Source organism: Colossoma macropomum, unplaced genomic scaffold (assembly GCF_904425465.1).
Source record: "Colossoma macropomum unplaced genomic scaffold, Colossoma_macropomum, whole genome shotgun sequence".
In the NCBI taxonomy this organism is placed as follows: Eukaryota; Metazoa; Chordata; class Actinopteri; order Characiformes; family Serrasalmidae; genus Colossoma; species Colossoma macropomum.
This window is the reverse complement of record NW_023495247.1, coordinates 158,785-179,802: the sequence shown is the minus strand read 5'-3', so window position 1 is coordinate 179,802 and position 21,018 is coordinate 158,785. Positions and strand designations below refer to the sequence as shown.

General features: G+C 39.2%; 1 protein-coding gene across 2 annotated transcripts; it reads left to right on the top strand.

The window, feature by feature from the left end:
- Window positions 1-46: 46 nt before the first annotated feature.
- Window positions 47-20,562, top strand: mtmr1a (myotubularin related protein 1a). 2 transcript variants are annotated; one of them, XM_036561406.1, is made up of 17 exons: window positions 47-322; window positions 3,064-3,169; window positions 3,824-3,847; window positions 4,681-4,704; window positions 9,954-10,032; window positions 10,134-10,228; window positions 10,378-10,485; window positions 11,398-11,499; window positions 11,606-11,689; window positions 11,787-11,936; window positions 13,227-13,415; window positions 14,362-14,547; window positions 15,265-15,471; window positions 16,162-16,254; window positions 16,404-16,517; window positions 16,635-16,811; window positions 18,697-20,562. In XM_036561406.1, exons 1-17 carry the CDS (start codon window positions 204-206, stop codon window positions 18,862-18,864), a joined length of 2,025 nt encoding a protein of 674 aa, XP_036417299.1. In that variant the 5' UTR covers window positions 47-203; the 3' UTR covers window positions 18,865-20,562. The 2 variants fall into 2 exon arrangements, with proteins under 2 accessions (XP_036417299.1, XP_036417300.1); XM_036561407.1 differs by lacking the exon at window positions 3,824-3,847.
- The last annotated feature ends 456 nt before the right edge of the window (window positions 20,563-21,018 follow it).

The window sequence follows — 21,018 nt, the reverse complement described above, 5'->3', positions numbered from 1 at the left end:
CCTCCCATCACTACTGAATGAAAACAGCGCTGTTTATCAGCGGAGCAGAAGCGACAGGAAGCTGTGACGACGTCCGGCTGGGGAGGGGAAGAGCACGGAGCACACAGGGCCATGGCATCTTCGCAGTGACGAGCAGCACGTCTCTCTGCTCACAAAAACACACTCTGCACACCCGGACCGCCGAGGAGACAGAGACCGGGGAAATGGAGAAACAGCCGAGCTCAGGCTCAGAGAGCAGCGGGGCTCCCCCGATACCGAGAAAACCCCGGAGCCTCGGAGCTGTCCCGGTGTCTAGACAAGAGAGCGGAGACTCACTGGACAGGTGGGTAAAGAGGAGGCTGGGCTTTACACACCAAACCCAAAGATAAATGTAGCCTTTACTGCACACTGCACAGCCTGCGTGTAGAAACAGACGCGAGCCTTCACACCTCACTGTGCATCCTGCACGAAGCTGAAATCATTTCAAATCTATTTGAATTGTCCCGGTCCACCTTAAATGGTGCAGCAGCTACATTCTGGCGCCTATTTAAGGTGGAACGGAACAATTTGAACAAGAATCTGGCGAATAGGAAGCGAACTTCAGCCTCGTCACCCTGCACTGTTGAGCCTCTTTAACGAGTTTTCCGTATTAGTCGGAAATGCGATGCAATAGTCCGGTTGCTAAGTCTGCTGTTTTCATCATATCCACCCATCTGCTGTTACATGGAGCTGCTCGCCATTAATGAGAGCATCTGCGTGCATCTCATCGCGGTTTGCTCTTTATTCTATGTAGGCCTGTTTATCAGTGTAGCTTAACTCCGCGTATTGTTAAAAAACAAACCCGACCTGCGCTTAAATCTCGCTTATAGCTGCTCCCCACTGAAACCCACCGACACATTTTAGTGACCTCATAACGCCATCTGTCATCTTAACTCCCTCCAGATCAGGATGTATGAAAACACAGCCTTTCTACTGCTGGTGAAGATCAGCTCTGGTCCTGGAGAAGATCTCTCCTGCACACTAGCTCACACACTGTGGTGCTGTCTCACTCTAACAGCTCGGGAAGGTTTTATTGTTTACTTCATGAGCTGAATGTACTGGAGCAGGAAAAGCACTCAAATATGCAGCTCAGTGCTGTTCAAGGATAGGACTGAACGACTTGGGGAAGATATGTATTTTTTTTTTTGACCAATATTGATTAATTTATTTAAAAAATCTTAATTTTAATGTGCATGTCTGTTACTTAGACTATCTACTATTTCCATCTTGAGGTTTTAACACTGAACTTGTTGTGCAACCTGCCAGTTAACTGTGGTTGTGATGTCACAGCCGATGGCTGTTTGGTTGTTTCTGATTGGTGTAGCTCACGTACAGGCAGTTCACAAGCTCTGAGTTATTGGGTTAAAGTTTTGATAAAGTCAGCTATAACTAACATAGCAACCTTTCAAGTTTTGATTACTACTTAATGACCAGGAACCAGAAACACTACTGTAGAGTAAGTAGCCGTTAGGGGTACAACATGTTTTCTGGCTCCATACCATTTTCGGTCCTGAGGTCAAAATTTTAAATAGTTTATGTGTTAAAATGTGTTGATGCTAGAAAGCTCTGTTTATGTACTACACAAGCCCTATTTAGGGTTAGTTTTAATTGAGGAGGTGCTGTAGTGTAATTTATGAGGAATTTGACTGTCAGATTCATACAGGATAAATGGGATTTCCCCAAATTACTCCAGATAGCATGTACCAAAACATCATAGCCCAGAGGATCACATCAGCATTAAGGTTAAAATTATACCCATCCACATGAGCAAACAACAAAATTTAACTTCCAATTAGTCAGATACAATACCAACAAGTACCACCCAACAAGACAAATCGCACTGCCCTGTGAGAAGTACTTCCAAGATGTTTTCTTTCTAATTAGGCCATTAGGCCAACAAAAATGTTATAGATTACAGTAGGCCTGCAATCAAACTCGCTTGTCTCTCAGCCACCAAAAAACAGTCACCTTGTCTGTCAGCAGGATTTATTGTTACATTACCGTGAGGTTGATTCCAGCAGGACTGCTATTACTGAAAGAGCTCTGGATTTGACGAAGTGTAAGTTGGAGCTGTAAGAATGTAAGTTGGTCTATAGTTATTACTTAACAGACTTGTAAAAACTATGGACTGACTGATTCATACTGGATTAAAATCACTGATCTCGTTGGTAATTCAGCTTGAACATGGCTAAAGACTACTTAACCTGTAGAATTTGTAAGCAACATAAGAAAAAAGGCGTGGGTGCATGAAATAGAGCATGAGTTTGTCTGAACGTGATGCACCAAATGTCCATCATGGGTCCAGTCAGAGCTGGACATCGTTTGCCAAATACGTGTTGGGCTTAGACTAAGACTTCGCATTTGGGTTCTCACAGCCCACCTTCCACTTCTAACAGATTTTCCCCTGCTGTAGTTGTTGTCCTTGCTTTATTATCTTCATTACCTCAAACGGTTTTTATTAAACTTAAAGATTTTTATCTGCCATGCTGGAGTTGTTGACAGTATTGTTGACAGAATTTATCACTGAGGGTCACGAGGCCTCAGCGCATTGTGGGAAGCTTATTCAGATTAAAAACATTTGAGATGTTGTTTGAAAGCATTGCTTGTTGAATAATGTAACTTTAATTTTGGACAGCAGATTATTTTATTGTTATATATTGTTTTCTCACCATATTTATTTGTAGTCTAATCACAGCTATACTGCTACATGGCAGTGTTATTAGAAAAATTAGGTTTTATTTGGCACTTTGGGTGGCGAAGGGCTGGTCAGGTTCAGACAGAATTTTGTCAGGCTTGGGTCGGGTTTGGACTCAAAAGTTGATGATGTAGGTGAGGTCACCCTCAGAAAGTCCCCACACTGTATTTGGGTTTAGACCAACATTTCTATGCGTGGCATAAGCCACTCCCCTTCTCTGCCCACTTTTTGTTTTGTTTTTACTGGAATGAAATCGTTACACCTTTGGTCGCCATCCTTGAGTCTTATTAACTAACCAACCAATCCAGCGCTGGGTGAATTCACTCATACTCTCTGTGTATCTCCCTCAGTCCCACTGGTTCCCACGTGGAGTGGTGTAAGCAGTTGATCGCAGCCACCATCTCCAGCCAAATCTCTAGCTGTGCTCCTCCTGAGGTTGTGAGCCGAGAATGCAAGGTGAGCTTATCCCAGATCTAGACTGAGTTCCACGTCTGGAAATGACCATTTCATTTGTGAATACATTAAGTTGTTTACATTCAAGAAGCACTGTATGATTCAGAGACCTAATACAAGTTTCTAGAAGCAAAATTTCACAATTCAGTCATTGAGAATTAAAGAGTTATTTAGAGTTGTTTGATGTGAAATGGTGCCCGACTCTTTTTTTGTACTGAATCTTGATACTGGTGAATTCATGGTAAATTAAAAAAAAACATTATTTATGTACTGTTTTGCCTTACAAGACTCTGCATGTATGTCTGCACCCTGCATATACTTGAAAATATGTTTTATGCCAAAAATCTATTGCAACATTATAATGTCAGGCAGCGTATTCATAACCATTTTATGTAATAACTTTCTATGATGTAGCTTTTAAAGGCCTTTAACTCTTCAAACATCTGGTTCCTATCGCCACCACTGTGAACAATTCTGTATTTTCTCTTGAACTAAATATTTTATATCTAACCACTCTGGTTATGACTTTGTTTATATGTTAATTATTAAACTGTGCAGAAATTTTGAAAAATCTGTTTTTGGAGAGTCAGTATGTATAAGATCCATTCTTCATTCACCGTGTCATTGTGGTGCATGCATTGTTTTTTCAACCCACAGATCGGGTGGAAAGTAGACCATAGGGTGAGATTTGAGAGCTGATATGTGTGTCGGCGTGCTTATACGTGTCCACCTTAATAACATCATGACTGTCAGAGATGTATATTAATAAACAGCTCATAACACAGTCATGAATAAATGCGTATTGCTATAAATATCTGTTGAGTTACCTGTCTGTATATATCTGCTTTTGCTTTGCTTCTGTTTGTATGTGAAATAAAAGTTATAAACCTACTTTGAAACAGGTTATACTACACTGTGATCTTATAATAGACCAGTAATTCTTTGTCACAAGTGCTTTTGCTTTGTTGGTTTAAGCGCAAGAAATGTGTTAGGCAAGAATTTTTTCTAGTTCTGTTTATTTGGCATTGAACAGTTGATAAACCAACAGGAATTTTGCGAGTTGTTCATAAAAGTCTTTGCGTGCGCCTCGTGCTATGTGTGTTTGGCCATTCCTTGACACCTTTTGTGTGCTGATGTCTCATTAAGTTATTGCATTGGTGCTCAGTCCTAGTCTGTGCGTAGTTTAGTGTTTTCCCTGCTCTAATCAGGGCCATTTCTGGACGTTTAGGAGCCACAAGCAACATACTTGGGCCTAACATACATAGTCTCACTGAATCGTTTCACTCTTTTCTAAATGAAATAAACAAAAACCCTGCATGTTCTTGGCCACCAGGAAGGACTTGTTAATCACCCAAACAGGTGAATCGAGTATATTATAGCAGGGAAAATACCAGAATATGCAGGACAGAGGTACTCCAGGAGTGAGCTGTTGTAGGAAATCCAGCCATTGCTGGTATTGAGTGTGTGCATGTTTGTAACCTCATGTCTGTCTTGTTATCGTCTGTGATTTGCAGGTATCCAAGAGGCCGAATTTAAGGGTAAGACTGTCTCAGAGTGCTGGGCCGTATGTTCAGAAATCTCAGAGGTCAACTGCTGATATGGGTCACTTTCCCTAACTGCTTTATTATATCCATTATATGAAAATATGATGGACAGAAAGTGACCTACATCAGCAGTCGTACTCAGGGATGTTGCACATATGCAACCCCTTTAACTCTGCTTTATTTTCCTCTTCCCCTTTTTTCTCACATAGTACAGGCTAATTCCTTTCTGCCTAGAGTGTGTATTATATTTCTATATGACATTTAATATGCATATCATCACTGTGATAACAAGTCCTCATATCTCCATGGTGAAGAAGAAGGAAAAAGAGTTCTTCACTTTGAAATGCGCATTAATATAATGATAGTTTATGCCAGGTCATTTTGGATAGTGTCTATTTGTGCGTTCATCGTGAAATATTGCACTTAGACGGTTTTTAAACAGTAATTATATGTAACCTTATCAGTAACCATTCAGATAACACAGACCTCTGAAGCTGTGGAGTCGCCGTCATGCCCATATTAGGAACTCTGGGTCTAAGCAGTTTTAGTCTATGAGAAAAATGAATGTTTTTGAAAGTCGCTACTTTTGAGCCCTGTGGAAAACAGAAATGCAAGCAAGCTAACGCTTACAAATCTAAAAAATACTATGATATACCAACACAAATGACTAAAACTGCAGGTTGCCAGTCTTATAATGTCAGTTCAGTGCCTGGCAGTGTTAGCTGTATGTAAAAATATTCATATTTGGGCTCCTTAATGATCTTGTAGCTTAATGGACCTGGTAACATTCATAGGAAAAATGTCCGTATAGCAAAATGTGTTCAGTTTGGAACAACGAGCCTCATTCACCAACCATTCTTAAGAAAAAATTCCTTCTTAAAACCCACTTATGCAGTTTTTATAAAGATTCTGACATTCACCAATGTTGTCTTATTTGGGATTTGTTCTGACACACACAGAATCTACACACACTCAGAGCACAAAGGTGCAAACAGTTCAGGAGTTTAAGAACACATCATGAATCTGAGGCCCATTGTTGTTAACGTGCGATGGCAGTGATTTTCAGAAAACACATTCATTTTTCTCATAGAGAGAACCAGCTTAGAACCAGAGTTCCTATTTCTGGTGTGATGCAGAACAATGCAATTTCAGAGGCCTATAAAAGCTTGTAACACTCAAGAAAGTGCAAGCTTGCAAAAGTGTATGATGGAAAGAGCTTATACATAGTGCTTAAACTACACTGTCATCTTTAGGAGGTCCCTTATCAAATGCCTTTCCCTTCAATAATGCACACAGAATGTCTTACTTCACAAGTTACATTAAAAATCGAGGGCTGAAGAAACAACCATTGCTTCTACAAACCACACAAGAACAGACTGCCATTCAGCTGACTGTGGTTTGTAAAAGCACATATGGAGTAATAATTGTCTCTCGAGAAGACTCCCATCTATGCTTGCCCACTGATGTAAAAGCATAGTGCATAAACAATCTGATGCTTTCTGATGGATTCACAGCCTCACATCATTCCATATGCAGTTAGTAGAAAATGACTGATTTGTATTTAGAATGCATTCCGCTTTCTGCAGCTCACATGTTTCTGATTTTCTAGGAGATTTGAGGCTGAGGATATCCACTGTACAGTGGTTGTTGAATTACTTATCTAAGCAGTTTGTTTATCTGAAATCTGGAAACTAAGGAACTGTGAACAGGGCAAGGCATTGACAATGAGTGCCTAGATTCCTTCAAATATATGAGAGCAGGTACAAATCTTTATTGTAAAGAGCACCAGTGTAGGATACTGTTTTTTAGAGAAGCTGAGGTTCCAGGATCAAGATATGCTCTGCAGGTTCGGTGGTGGTTGGATCACATGATGTTTGGCTTGCTATCTTGGTGGAGAAACATAAGCAAAAAGAATGTCAACAGATATATACCACACAACCAGCAGCGCTGCTGTGGGTGCAGTGAGAACATGTAGGCTTCATTTTTGAGAAGAGTAAAAGTCATAACCATTGGAGGCAACTTACTCAGCGCTTTCTGCACCGTCTTAGCCCCTTAAATGGCCAGGAGCCAGTGGCAGAACCAACCTTCCTCTCCTCACTTCTTTAACCTAAAAATAACTGCATTGTTTTCTATACAAGAACTCAATAATAATAATAATAATAATGATAATAGGGACACAGAATGTAATAAGCTTGTGAGGTTAATTAAGAAGGCTTTTTTTACAGCAAACGTTGTTCCAAGGTACTTCACCCTTATCATTAGTTAAGAGTTATAAGTATTACTGTAGCCCCCTCGTCATGTCCGGTGAGTGGTGTGTGGGATGTGTGTGTTCTGTCTCTGTTTCCTCTCATCACACTTCCTGCCTCTGTGTCAGGGGGTGTGACCTATAGGTCTTCAAGAGGCTCTGTGATTGCTGCTGCATTCTTTTCTCTCTCTCTGGAATTCTAAACACTGCACAGCAGTATTAACCCTTTAAGGCCAATGCAAAAAAGTGTCTATTTCTGTTGTTTTTTATGCTCATTTCCGTTGATACCGTGATTTCTGAGTGCTGTTGTTGCATTATTTTGGTATGTAAGGAATGTGATCTGACAAGCCTGAAATTGCACAAATTTTTATTCAGTTTGTGTTACAAACTACCATTTTGAAAAAGAAAACAAGAATAGAAGTATAATGCACTTATCAGCCATCTTTACCGTTACACTGACTAAACTAAACAGTAAGCACTTGGACGTGCATGTGGTGTAAGTGCTGACAGAATTAAACAAGTAGCTTTCTGTTTTTTTGGGTCGGGGGGGTGTCCTGGTACCAGGCTCATGCAGTTTTCTCTTCCTCCACTGTTATCTCTTGTGAATTCCAAACACTATATATCAATTAGGGGTGGTAGGAAAATTATAATATATAAAGTCACTGGTCGCTTCACTAAGTACACCTTGCTTGAATTTACACTCATTGTCCATTTTATGAAGTCCACTTACCATACAGGAGCACTTTGTAGTTCTATGATTACATACTATAGTCCATCTGCTTCTCTGCATACTTTCTTAGGATTTTCTTCATCCCATTCTTTGATGATCAGGACCCCAATAGGACCACCACAGAGCAGGTATTATTTGAGTCGTGGTTCATTCTTAGCACTGCAGTGACACTGACATGGTGGTGGTGGTGTTAGTGAGTGTTGCGCTGGTACAAGTGGATCAGACACAGCAGTGTTGCTGGAGTTTATAAACTCCAGTGTCCACTCACTGTCCACTCGTTGGTCCACCTTGTGGATGTAAAGTTAAGGATGATAGCTTGTCTGTTGCTGCACAGTGTGTGTTGACCATCCTCTGGTCTTTCATCAGTGGTCACAGGACGCTGCCCACAGGACACTGTTGGCTGGATATTTTTGGTTGGTGGACTATTCTCAGTCCAGCAGTGACACTGAGGTGTTTAAAAACTCCAGAAGCACTTCTGTGTCTGATCCACTCGTACCAGCACAACACACACTAAAACACCACCACCATGTCAGTGTCACTGCAGTGCTGAGAATGATCTGCCATCCAAATAGTACCTGCTCTGTTGTGGTCCTATGGGGTCCTGAACCCTTACTATTAGAGCAAAGGGGGGGCTAACAAATTATGCAGAGAAACAGATGGACTACAGTCTGTAATCGTAACACCAAAGTGCATGTGCATTGTAAGTGGACCTAATAATGTGGCCAGTAAGTGCAGTATTACAATATTTTAGGTGAAAAAATAGTGGAAACATAAGTGTTGATGCCCGTAACATTGCATTAATGTTGCTTGGTTAACTTCCTAGTGCTTAAATGAAAAGTATTTTAAGTATAATGAACAAAGTGTAAACTTCATTCTGTAAATCAGAGAAAGTTTTCTTTTGTAGAGTGATTTGCAGTCAGAAGGAAAACACTGCAGTACATTGCAGTGTGTCATAACGCAATACTTGGCACATTGTACATCTATAAAGATTGCGGTAGAATCACAACATTCAGGAGTTGGCCCTTGAAGGACACACACCTTCCCAGCTCGGTAGCAATGTGTGATAGGAGAGAGCTTGAATCATCATTGGTTCATGCATCATGATAGTATCATATTGTGATTCCCACTGCTAATAATATTAACTCTGTCTTTTTCCACTTTCCTCTCTTTCTCCTTCCCTTCTTCACTCCCATGAATTCTAATCGCTACATCGCAGTGTTAATTCTGTCTTCTTCCACTTCTTCTCTCTCTCTTTCTCTCTGTCCGCCTCTGTCCTCTTCGGCTGTGTATGCAGGACTCTAGTGAAGAGCTTGGTTATCAGTGTGACAGTGACTCTGAGCTGCCTCCTCACGCTGTGGCAAGTCTTCCTCTTTTAACCCATAGTATTCCTCACTTTTTCTGCTCTCAGCCACTTCTCTGACCACATACTGCATGTCCTGTCTGTCACTCTTCTGTTTCTGCTCCACCCTGACTGTCAGTAGAGCTATTACTTGAGCTGAGTGCTTGTCCTCTCCCTGCAGTGCTCCATTTGCTTCTTCTGTCTCATCACATTAGTGTATTACAGACTACATTGAATAAACACTCCAGAAATAACCATGACTGTAGAAATAATGTATCAGCTGACCAGAGAGAAATGACCTTTATAACATGCATTATTCAGGATCAGAAAACGAACTCGCTATGAACACTATAACTCTAAAAGATTAGAAAATATAGCAATAAACTAGTGTGTTAGCATTTTATTATTATTATTATTATTATTATTAATAGTAATGTAAATCTCACTTTTGATTCATTCTTAAACAAGTCAGTGCATTCAGTGTTTTATGCATTGAATTGTTTCCTAAAGAATCATAACTGAATCAAATTTTGAGCAAGTTAACGTGATTGAATTTTATTGTACTGATTACTATAAATTATTTTGCTCTGAATTCACAAATGTGACTGCTGTAACTGTTTACACAGTAGTGGAATGTAGATAATAAAAAGAATACGCAAAGTTTTTTTGAAGGACGTCCAAGAAATTTATTTTGGCCGAAACATAAGTGCATGCTTTTTTCATTTAACAATATTATTATCAGCATCAAATTCTAAATCTGTGCTATTGAATCATCACATTTAGATCATTTCATTTCATTTTTATTATTATTATTAATCATGGGCTACTGTATGATTGATGATGCATGATTCTGTGTACTTTTGAGGGTTGATTTGTTAAGACTGCCGATTGAGACTTAGTCCTGATGGGTAGTAAATTTGCTTGAGTAGCAGGTATTCAAAGACACACAGAGGGTGATCCCCCTGGATGAAGTTCCACTGGTCCCAGGAGAGACCATTAAAACCACTGGTGAGTCTCTTCCTGTCTTCTTTCTTACTACACGCAATATTTCCTTACCACCTGCTTCCGTTATAACACCAAGAAATCTCTGGTTGCTCTGTCTTGCGTAGCTAAAGATGTGATGTACATCTGTCCGTTCACTGGAGCTGTGACTGGCACACTGACTGTCACAGACTACAAGCTCTACTTCATCAGTCTAGAGAGGGTAAGGACGTCTCATCCTTTGCAGTACTGCAATGTGGTTGCATGTGTAAAAATAAAGAAGGTTTGAATTGGCAGCAGGTCAAATAAGGATCAAATAAGTAACTCACTCATGTTTTTGTCCTTGTTTTGTTTTTGTTTTTTTCCTTTCAGGATCCTCCATTTGTGCTGGATGTGAATCTGGGGGCGATCAGCAGGCTGGAGACCATCAGTGTTCAGAGCCATGGAGAAAACACACGGGGCATGGAGATCGTCTGCAAGGTGAGAGACTGACCTACACTGGCCTGGATCCTACAGGTGGGCGATATGGCAGAAATATGACATCATGATGTCATATATACCACTTTCCCCCTTCCGATACAGATATTGAAATGTCAAGTATCGGCCAATACAGATACTGATCTGATATTTCTTCTTTATAAACTACTAAGCTTTGCTGCCCAAGGAAGCATCACTCTTTTTTCCTCTGGTCATCTCCACAAACTAAACCTTTACTGATTTCCTGGTACTGATTGTTGGGATTATGTTGATTTCCACTAGTGCCTCTCTAGGATTTCCAGTGTTATCCCATTGCTTATTCGATGCCTTATTTAAATACCCAATACACTGATGTACGGATGTCCATATATTTAAACAGACTCCCCACCACCTCATGGTGGTCCACCAGTTTTTGTTTCAGACCTGAGGGAAACACCATGATACCCAGTATGTATCACTATATTTTGTTTGTGAACAAGTTTGAATGGGCACTGCAGCAAAACAGTAGTCCCACATTTAAAAAAGACTTTGAAAAAGGGATTTGTTTACAATGTGCACAATGATTTTTTCAGTTTTTGCAGAAAAATAAGCTATTTAAAGAGGAACAGGAGGAACAAACAACTGGTACAAAGTATATTGCAATAGTTGCTGTGCAGTTTTTATATGCTGGTTTTCTGATACAGGCAGTTGTTCAGTGTTCTAAAAATATTGACAATATCCACAATACACATAATTTGTATGTTGAAGTAATTTGTCGTGATAACTCATCATCATATTGCCCAGCCCTATTGGACTGTATGTTTAATGCAAATGATGCGACAAACTGTTGTGAAACCAGGGGATCTTTACAAATGCTGATTCATTCAATTCAGCAGTAAGTTTTCATCTCTCTCTCTCTTTCTCTCTCTCTCTCAGGACATGAGGAGTCCTAGGTTTGCCTATAAGACAGAGGAGCAGTGTAAGCTGGAGATTGTGGAGACGCTTACCAAGTACGCCTTCCCTCTGTCCAACGATCTGGTCAGTAATCCTGGCACTCAGCCTCACTTAGTCATCAATAGCTCTTAGTCCTCATTAGAGGAGTGCTTCAGGAAGCTGTCAGTCATTTATTCTAATTTTTTTCCAGCCTCTGTTTGCTTTCCAATACAAAGAGGAGTATCCGGTAGATGGATGGAAGGTTTATGACCCAGTGGCTGAGTACAAGAGACAGGTTCTATATTTATAACGTTTTGTAACTATTTCATTAAATTAGAAATATATCATGATTTAAAATAACTCATTCTCTCATTCCTGTGCTCTCTCTGTAGGGTCTGCCTAATGAAAGCTGGACTATCAGTAAGATAAACAGTAGTTATGAAGTGTGTGACACATACCCTGCTCTGCTGGTCATCCCGACCAGCATCAAAGACGATGAGCTTAAAAGAGTGGCCTCTTTCAGAGCCAAGCACCGCATACCGGTTAGTGTGTGTGCACATGTGTGTCCACTATTACTGATTCAGTTTCTATTTGCTCGTAATGCAGGCCTTTTCACTGGTTGTGTAATTGATATTAGAGATGCAAATGTTTGCAAATTCTTTGGACTGATAACAGACAGTTATTGTCAGCGATTAATCAGTATCCGGCAAACGTAGAAACAAGGATGTGATCCATTAAAAATAAGTTATAAAATGAACAGTTCCCGTTCTTAAATTTGACTGGCTGAGACACATTTGAAGCTGTAGTAAAATACCTGATATACACACACTTAGGAGAGCACACATCAGCTGTATTCTGTGGTGATGCAATGGAATGTAATGCTGAAACCGTATTAAACACAGACTACGTTTTTCTTTCAACCGAGGGCATGACAACTGAAATATGTTCAAGAATACCAAAATTAAAAGCTGATGAAGTACATTGCACACCCATGTGTGGTTTTCCTTACATCACACTTTCTGTCCGAGATCACGAACAAAAAATTCTTACCACTTGTGGATATTTGCTTTTGATATGGTACGTCATTATACCCGTGCTGCGTCCTCTCCAAAAGTGGTCCAGAACATCACTATTCATAGCTGCATGCTTCTGCTTCCAGCAGAACCAATTACCTAATGCGCCCTCATGCATACAATTCAGAAACGTTCCTCAACTTAGATGATAAGTTCTTAGTGCTGTTTACTGGAAAGGAAACGGAATTCAAATGAGCTTCTAGTGATGTTTATTTGTTGGTTAACGGTTAATCAGTTAATCATGTTCATCCCTAGTTGATAAGTTGATAGTTTTAAGTTCATATCTTAAATGCTGTGTTGTAGGCCAAGTAGCCCATGGATGTATAAAGAGCCATACAATATATTGTTTGTGAGTCATTATTAGTCATTATCATAATATTAGCTACTGATGTCGAAGAAGGCTGCAGTTTTCAAACAAGCCTTCTAAAAATAAATATTTTTATTGTTCTATGATGAGCATCCTGCTCAATCTCAGATGTTACACTTGAGTGTTCTTTTGGTGTTTTAATGAATGAAGACATTCAAGTGATCCTACAAACATGGATAATTTTGTAATGAATGCATATCGTATCATAAGCTCACCAGTGTGGTTTTAATAGACTGCAAGACATTGCAGTATGTAGCTGTGGTATTTTGATCCATATCGTGAAGCCCTGTATTTATGTATGGCTGCTTTTCCCTGCAGCTAGTAAAATAGCTTACTAGTGATGTCACTTTTCATGTGTGACATGGCATGTGTTTTCACCTGCTCTCTCTCAGGTCCTCTCATGGATCCACCCTGAGACTCAAGCCACTATCGTGCGCTGCAGTCAGCCTCTGGTGGGCCCCTCAGACCGGCGCTGTAAAGAAGATGAACGTTACTTGCAGACCATCATGGATGCCAATGCTCAGTCACACAAGCTCACCATATTTGATGCCAGGCAGAGCAGCGTCGCTGACACTAATAAGGTAAAAAGAGGACTGAGACAGGGTTTAAAATGGAGTTGTGCTTATATATGTATATGATTATTGCGAAGAATGATTATCATAGGTTTATTAGTAAGGCTGTCAACAATTAAAATAATAAATCTATTAAGATTAATTACTAATATTAGTAATTAATTAATACACAACGATTTCCAAAAAAGTTGGGACACTGTGCAAAATGAAAATAAAAATAGAATGCGCTTGCTTTAAGCATGCGCCAGCATACGAAATAATGCCTGTCAAGATAAAAGGAAGACAGCTATATATTCATATCTCTGTATGCTGATGATATATTGTTGTATATCTCCAGCCCTCCAGTGTCCACCCCTCCACTTCTTTTGTTGATAAATACTTTTGGATCATTTTCTGGATTTACAGTCAATTGGAAAGAAAATGTAATTTATTACATTAAAAGCATGAACTTATCAACTATTTATTATGCTATTTAAATATAATCACACAATTACATGATAAATTAGTTTAACACGATCACAGTTAATTACATGGGGAATTACATGTACATTCGATTTACATTCTGTATCAACAAGTTTCGAGTCTGCACTTTGAATTTTTTTGTTTCGGTTTCCACAAATAACAAAAATATGAACAAAATGTACAGGATACTTTTTTCTTTCTGCAAAACAAGCCTCCACGCACAACAAGAACTTTTTATCACATTCAAGTCATAATAAAATATCTACTGTCCTACTGAGGTGGTAAGGATTGAAAGTTCAGCACTGGCAGAATCTGTATTGTCAACAGAATTTACCCGCTTGTTTCCGTGAACTATGATTGAGAAATTAATTACTATCAAATTATTCCATGCTTTTGTTCTCGCCAGCAATAAGATTATGATTCTATCTATTTTTACATTTTTTACTCACTCACTTACTCTTTCTAATTCTCGTTTTCATCTTTTCATCTCCAGGCGAAAGACGGAGGTTACGAGAATGAGAGTTTTTATCCCCATGTGGAATTGAATTTCCTGGATATCCCCAACATCCATGTGATGAGAGAGTCTCTGCGGAAGCTGAAGGAAGTGGTCTACCCCACCATCGATGAACTTCGCTGGCACTCTGCAATAGACGCCACACACTGGCTGGAGTATATCAGGGTAAACAGTACACACACACCATTATTGCGTCATTGTTGGATAAGCTACTTTACCTTTTATCTGTGGAACTTTTGTAAGCTATTCAAAACAAACAAATACTGAAATGTAGCAAAAATAAGGAGCTGTTATGATGGACACCAGATCGAAGAAACAGCGAACCAACAGGCATTATTTCACACAGATAGACCAAACACACTGCCACATTGCAGCTGTGCCACAGAAAACCCACATTAACCACCACATTAACAAAGTAATGTCCATACCTGAAATATGGTATTTCCTTTGAATCATATATTCTCTTAGCCTGCCTGAGCACAAATGAAATCTCCAAAAACATATGGGTATAAAGTGGGGTTTTATTTATTTAATCAAGTTCAGTGTTTTACGTCACATGGAACTGGCGATTGTTACCAAAACAACAGCATATTCGAATTTGTTTCTGAATAAAAATATGAAAGTTACATGTAAAAAAAATCTACAAAGGTATAAATATACATCATATGTCAGGTTCTATGGTATTTTTCGTTATCATAGTTAATTTAGCTTTTGGACGTGTTAACTAGATGACTGAACAAATGACCTAAATTCTACAGAAAAAGTAATGAATAATATCCATACATATATATAAACTATGTGTAAACTAATCACTGCAGTGGTGATTTGTCACCTGTCTTTATTTACCCTAACTTTACTGGTTACTTCTGTGTGTGCTGTTAGCTGCTGTTAGCAGGTGCGGTGCGTATAGCGGATAAAGTGGAGTCCAGTAAGAGCTCAGTGGTGGTGCACTGCAGTGACGGCTGGGACCGCACAGCTCAGCTCACCTCCCTTGCTATGCTGATGCTGGACTCCTACTACCGCACGCTCAGGGGCTTCCAGGTGCTGCTGGAGAAGGAGTGGATCAGCTTCGGACACAAGTTCGCCTCGGTGAGCACCAACAGCAGGGGGTGTGCGCGTGTACAATACTGTTCAAACGTTAGAAATCACTCACGCTTTTTTATTGTTATTATTTATTCAGTAATGTAGATTGATTAAGTGTAGATTGATATAAACTAGTCACCAGAATACATGTTGTGATATTTTATGTATCCTTGGAACAACTAGGACATATTAAATAATCAGTGTTGTGCTGTAATCTCCTGTAAACAATAGTTTTTTTGTTTTGTTTGTTTTTAAATTTGACTTGATCACCACTTTTGTAATACTAGACATTGTGTATCATTATTATTATTATTTTTATTATTATTGTCATTATTATTATTACTATTAAAAAAAATTGTATTACATGTTCATTCTTAATATTATACAGCTTTCTCATTCATTTTGGAATCATGTACAGCTCTGTTCATCAGTCTGAGCACATCTATCATTTCTTCTTCCAACAAATCATTTGAATCATGTGAAGTTGAGATGAAAGAGATGAAACATCGTTTTAGAATTATTTTATACATGTATCTGCAACAACATTGGCTTTATGTTATTTAACTATTGAATATGAATACAAACTACTCCAGGCTATTATTATACGCCAGGGTATATTAAAATGTATTAACCTTTTCTCTCTCTCTCTCTCTCTCTCTCTCTCTCTCTCTCTCTCTATCCCTCTCTTTTTCGCAGCGTGTTGGTCATGGAGATGAGAATCATGCTAACTCTGAACGCTCGCCTCTCTTTGTGCAGTTCATAGACTGTGTGTGGCAGATGATGAGACAGGTGATCTATTTGTACTACAGTAAATATTAAGTTTCCTTTTGTACCTCTACCGTTCAAAACAGGAAACTGCATGCTTCATTGTACTAGATATTATTAAGAGTAAGTTCTAGTTATGGTTATAACTGTATGTATGTGTTTTTTTTTCACAGTTTCCCTCTGCATTTGAGTTCAATGAACTCCTTCTTATTACCATCTTGGACCACCTGTACAGCTGCCTCTTTGGTACATTCCTTTACAGCAGTGAGCAGGAGAGGATGGAAAAGGCATGATCCACTTTATAACACATGGGGGAGGCTTTGTAACTGAAACACTGTTTGTACTGTACAGTTTGTCCAGTTCTCTTAAATACAGCTTTTCTTTCTATTTTTCTTCTAACTCAGGAAGTGCAGAGTAAGACAGTGTCTCTGTGGTCCTACATTAACAGTCAGCCAGAGGACTTTACTAACCCATTCTATGTGGACTATGAAAACCATGTCCTGTATCCCCTGGCCAGTCTGAGGCATCTGGAGCTGTGGGTGGGCTACTATGTGCGCTGGAACCCTCGCATGAGACCACAGGTGATTACACTGGAAAACTCATTTAATACTCTTGTGAAATATGTAGATGGTTTAAGAAAATGCACTTTGAGTTCCTCTGTTCTATATGAGAATTTGTATTGAGACAAACTAAGCTAAGTTTACACAGAGTACAAGTCAGTTAAACCTTGAAATCTGACATCACTATTTTCGTCTTTGCATTTTTAGTTCCTGTTTGTGTTGCAGGGCTTCAGCAAGTGACATTAAAAAAAAGGATAGTTTTTCATAGCCTTTAGTAAAGCTCTGGTGTTTTAATGGTGGCACTGACAAGTCACCTCTAAAGTGATTTACAGTGGTAGGTAAAGGTAGCATCAGGAGACTTGCCCAAGGACTTTATTGGTGTAGTAGTGGAATTCTGTCCTGGATGGGAATTTAAACCCCAGTGTCCCTCTGGGTTATCCACTACACTGTCCAGCTATCCAGCTAAATCTTGGGGTGGCACACCAAACAATAAGCCGTAACTGAATTTCAGGAATTCTATTATGCTTGCTTGATAATGCTTTTGTAGTATATTGACTAGTTGAAAACTATGTTACTATGAGAGTTAATGAATTGCATACTGTGATACTTTTTTATTTTATAGCTAATGTTACTAATTATCTGGTGTGCATTAGGGCTGTCAAAATTGGCCAGAAATGACAGTATCCCATCTAAAACCATGTAGGTTCAAACCATTCAAGTATCTGTTTTGGCACATTTTGTCCATAAGAGGGCAAACCAGTACAACAAGAGTGTTGCATCAGATTCAGTTCCCCCTCAAATTCACGTGCTGCTTTCACTGAGAAGAAATCAGCACCAAACAACACTGCAACTACATAAAGTAAAAAAGATTCAAGAAAGGTGTAAATCTTCACTTTGCCACCGATTGGATTATTAAATTGAGGCAAAAGCCTTTTTTTTTACCCATTTCGCTTTCCATTGTTTCAGTGCTGTGTACCCACACACCACACACCCGCAACCATGATCTATCAGGGGGAATGTGACTTTGAGGAGGAACTGAATCAGATGCATATGGGTGCATATTTTCAGATGCCCTCAGCTTGCTAGTGCTGGAATAATAGGCTAACTCATGCTTACAAAGCTTGCATAAAACTTCATCTCAAGGTTTCACAATTTTGCTGTCTACTGACCTATAAGAACTGCCCTGAAGTATTTCCAAACAGGGCTTTTTAGTTTGCTGCTTTTTTCACAATTGAACATTAATTTTTACAATGAAATGTGTGTGTGTGTGTGTGTGTGTGTGTGTGTGTGTGTGTGTGTGTGTGTGTGATTAACAATTTGATTATATAATTGAATTTAGAATATTTGTTGACAGCCATGGTACCTAGTGTAATACATCAGATAGAAGCATATTATGCAGCATATGCGTATGCCACTCACCGGGGGGCCAGCGATGGTATCAGGGTGATGGTGGCCCTCTTGGCTCCCCCCTTGACGACACCATTGCTATTTCTACTAATAACACCATGGTCAGATCCCTTGGACTCACCACACACACACACACACTTTCTAAACTGCTTATCCTGGGTCGGGGTGGAGTGCTGGAGCTTATCCCAGTGGTCACTGGGCGGAAGACAGGATACACCCTGGACGGGTCGCCAGTCCATCACAGGGACACAGACATATACATTCCTTGGTCTCATCAGAAAGAGTTAAAAACAAACAAAAAGAAAAAACTCAGCACCATGTTGAAGACTAAGAAATCAATTGATTTCTATGCAGCTAGTTTACCAATAGGCTTAATACACATTAAAAGTATACCTATATATTAAACTCTGTGTACTGTTTTTTCACCCCACATTTTGCAATACCAGTATTTTTTCCTCCCAAATCTACTGAACTGTGTGTTTCTGTACGTTTCGTACAGGTGCCAGTACATCAGAATTTGAAGGAGTTGTTGTTTTTACGTGCTGAGCTGCAGAAGAAAGTGGAGGAGCTGCAAAGAGAGGCATCATCATCACGATCCATCTCCTCATCCTCAGAACATGCATCTTCACCCTCGCATAGCGGTACACCACTCCACACCACTGTTTAAATATGCACACACATGGGCGACATTTGGGGGGGGGCAATAGGGGGCATTTGTCTCTGCTAAAATGTTTGTCAACTCACTTTAACCATGGAATACTGCCATTTTTCAAAACAAAACTATTTACTATGTATAGAGACTGAGCCCTACAACATTAGGGGGCGGACTGTGTTCTGATGTGAGGAGTTTCCAAGCAATGCAATGTACTATCGAAAGCACTGCAGTCACCAACTTTAAATTATGCCACGGTGAAGAGCCTCACTAGAAGCACAGTCTCTACTCTGTTAGCAATGGGAACAGATAGCGACTTTCAAAAATTCTGGAAGCACATGGTTGACTTATGCGCTTTCTGTAGTTCCGTGTCTTACTTGGCATTACTATGTTACTACAAGGAATTGTATTTTGGTGTACTGGACAAAACCATACAGAAATCTGCGAGAGCCTTCAGGAAAATGACATGGAAAGCCAAATCACACTGAACAATATGGAACTATTCTTGCTTGTGTCGACTGAAAACATGAGAAACACCATGAGTCAGGAGTCAGGAGAGACTGTTGGAGTGCTGAATTATGAACGGGCCATTCACATAGACTTGGAAAAAACGGTCAGTGCGTTAAATGCTGTGCCCAGTGGGTGCCGTCTTACGGTAGGACATTGTTTATACTTTGATAAATGTAGGCTATTTGCTAAATACAGGTTTTGTACTTACTGTGTAGTTGACTGAGATGGCTTGCCCCCCTGACGTAAGTCTCAAATGTCGCTCATGTGTACACACATCACACCCACACGCAACAGCACTTATCCACAAATACTCACTCAAGCAAGGGCAGTAAGTGCATGAGTACATCAAAAGAAATGAGCAAAGACACAGACATTGATATTCTCGTTCTTAAACCCGTAAGTCACTGTAGTTTCGGAATTTTAAAGTTTCAGACCTTTTTATAAACTGTGAAAAAGTGCTCATAATGTTTCTTTGCGTTCTGTAATGATATAGTTAAGATGTTTGGGTCATGTTGTTTATTATCTAATATTGGAAATGTAAATATGAACAAATGAATTAATATATTTGTACTTAACCTAAAAACAGTGTTGTATCCATTGGTTTATGCTGTTTTTCACTCCGTCTTTACTTGCCATCCCACAGTTGCCACTCTGTGCCAACCGATCCTTTTCATGTTTTTTTTTTTACATTTGTAAGCTGTTATTAGTTACTTGAACTCATTCAATATTGTGTAATATTTTCAAAGAGAATACTTTCTTCTACTTTTATATTTGATTGCTTTTATTTTTCCATTTTGTCTTTTTTGTCATTACACTGAAGTTTGATAGCTATTTCAGTATTTTTTAATAAGGCTAATGTTCTCATTGGTAATATATGAAGCACTGATGAAGAGGGATGATGTAGTTTGATAGTATGAAGGAGTTGAATGTGACTGAATTGTACTGCTCTATAAGGCCATCATTGAATCTGTCTTTTCTTTGCAATTGTATGCATTTTTTATATGAGGGAAACCGTGTCATTACTGATATGTTGAGGGTCATGAAGGTCACAGTTGTTACATACATGAAATATTAGCTATAACACAATTTACTGTGACATGTCAGTGCAGTGTTGATGTTACAAGTTGAACTGGAGGTACTTTATATGTTTGTTTTTATTCTTCTAAGTTGCCCATTTATTAGTTGTTTTGTATCCCAATATACTTTGTGGCAAGTGTGTTCAGTGCAGTGGTGGCTCCACAGTGAGGTGTGTCTTCATTTAATATGATCCAAAACAAAACTGTTTCACACCAATTCAACTAACTGTTTGGTTGGTATCTTCATGATTTGTTTACAGAACAAAAAGCTTCTTATGGCCAATGTCTGGCACTTGGTGTCTTAAACCAATATCTCACTTTAGAAATAGGGAAAGCAGTATGTTGTGTGAAAAGAACATGCAGATATGTGAATGAGTGATTAGGGGGTAAATTAAGAGGGGAGTTGGTAATAAAATCATCGATGTTGGTACAAAACCTTCTAACTCCAAAAAGGTAACTTTACAGAATGCTTCATTTTTAATGGAAATCAACATTAAGATTTCATTTTGGACCATTTTTATAGGTCTATTCATCAATGTAAAGGGCAGCTGGCGTTCAAGTGGTGTTAAAAAAATATATAATA

What these genes read in the sequence shown, in the direction of transcription:
- mtmr1a (XM_036561406.1), top strand. Translation starts at nt 204, where the DNA reads ATGGAGAAACAGCCGAGCTCAGGCTCAGAGAGCAGCGGGGCTCCCCCG. An exon ending in CCAAGAGGCCGAATTTAAGG is followed by an intron (nt 4,705 to 9,953) that starts GTAAGACTGTCT and finishes TTGCTTGAGTAG; the next exon opens with CAGGTATTCAAAGACACACA. An exon ending in GCATGGAGATCGTCTGCAAG is followed by an intron (nt 10,486 to 11,397) that starts GTGAGAGACTGA and finishes TCTCTCTCTCAG; the next exon opens with GACATGAGGAGTCCTAGGTT.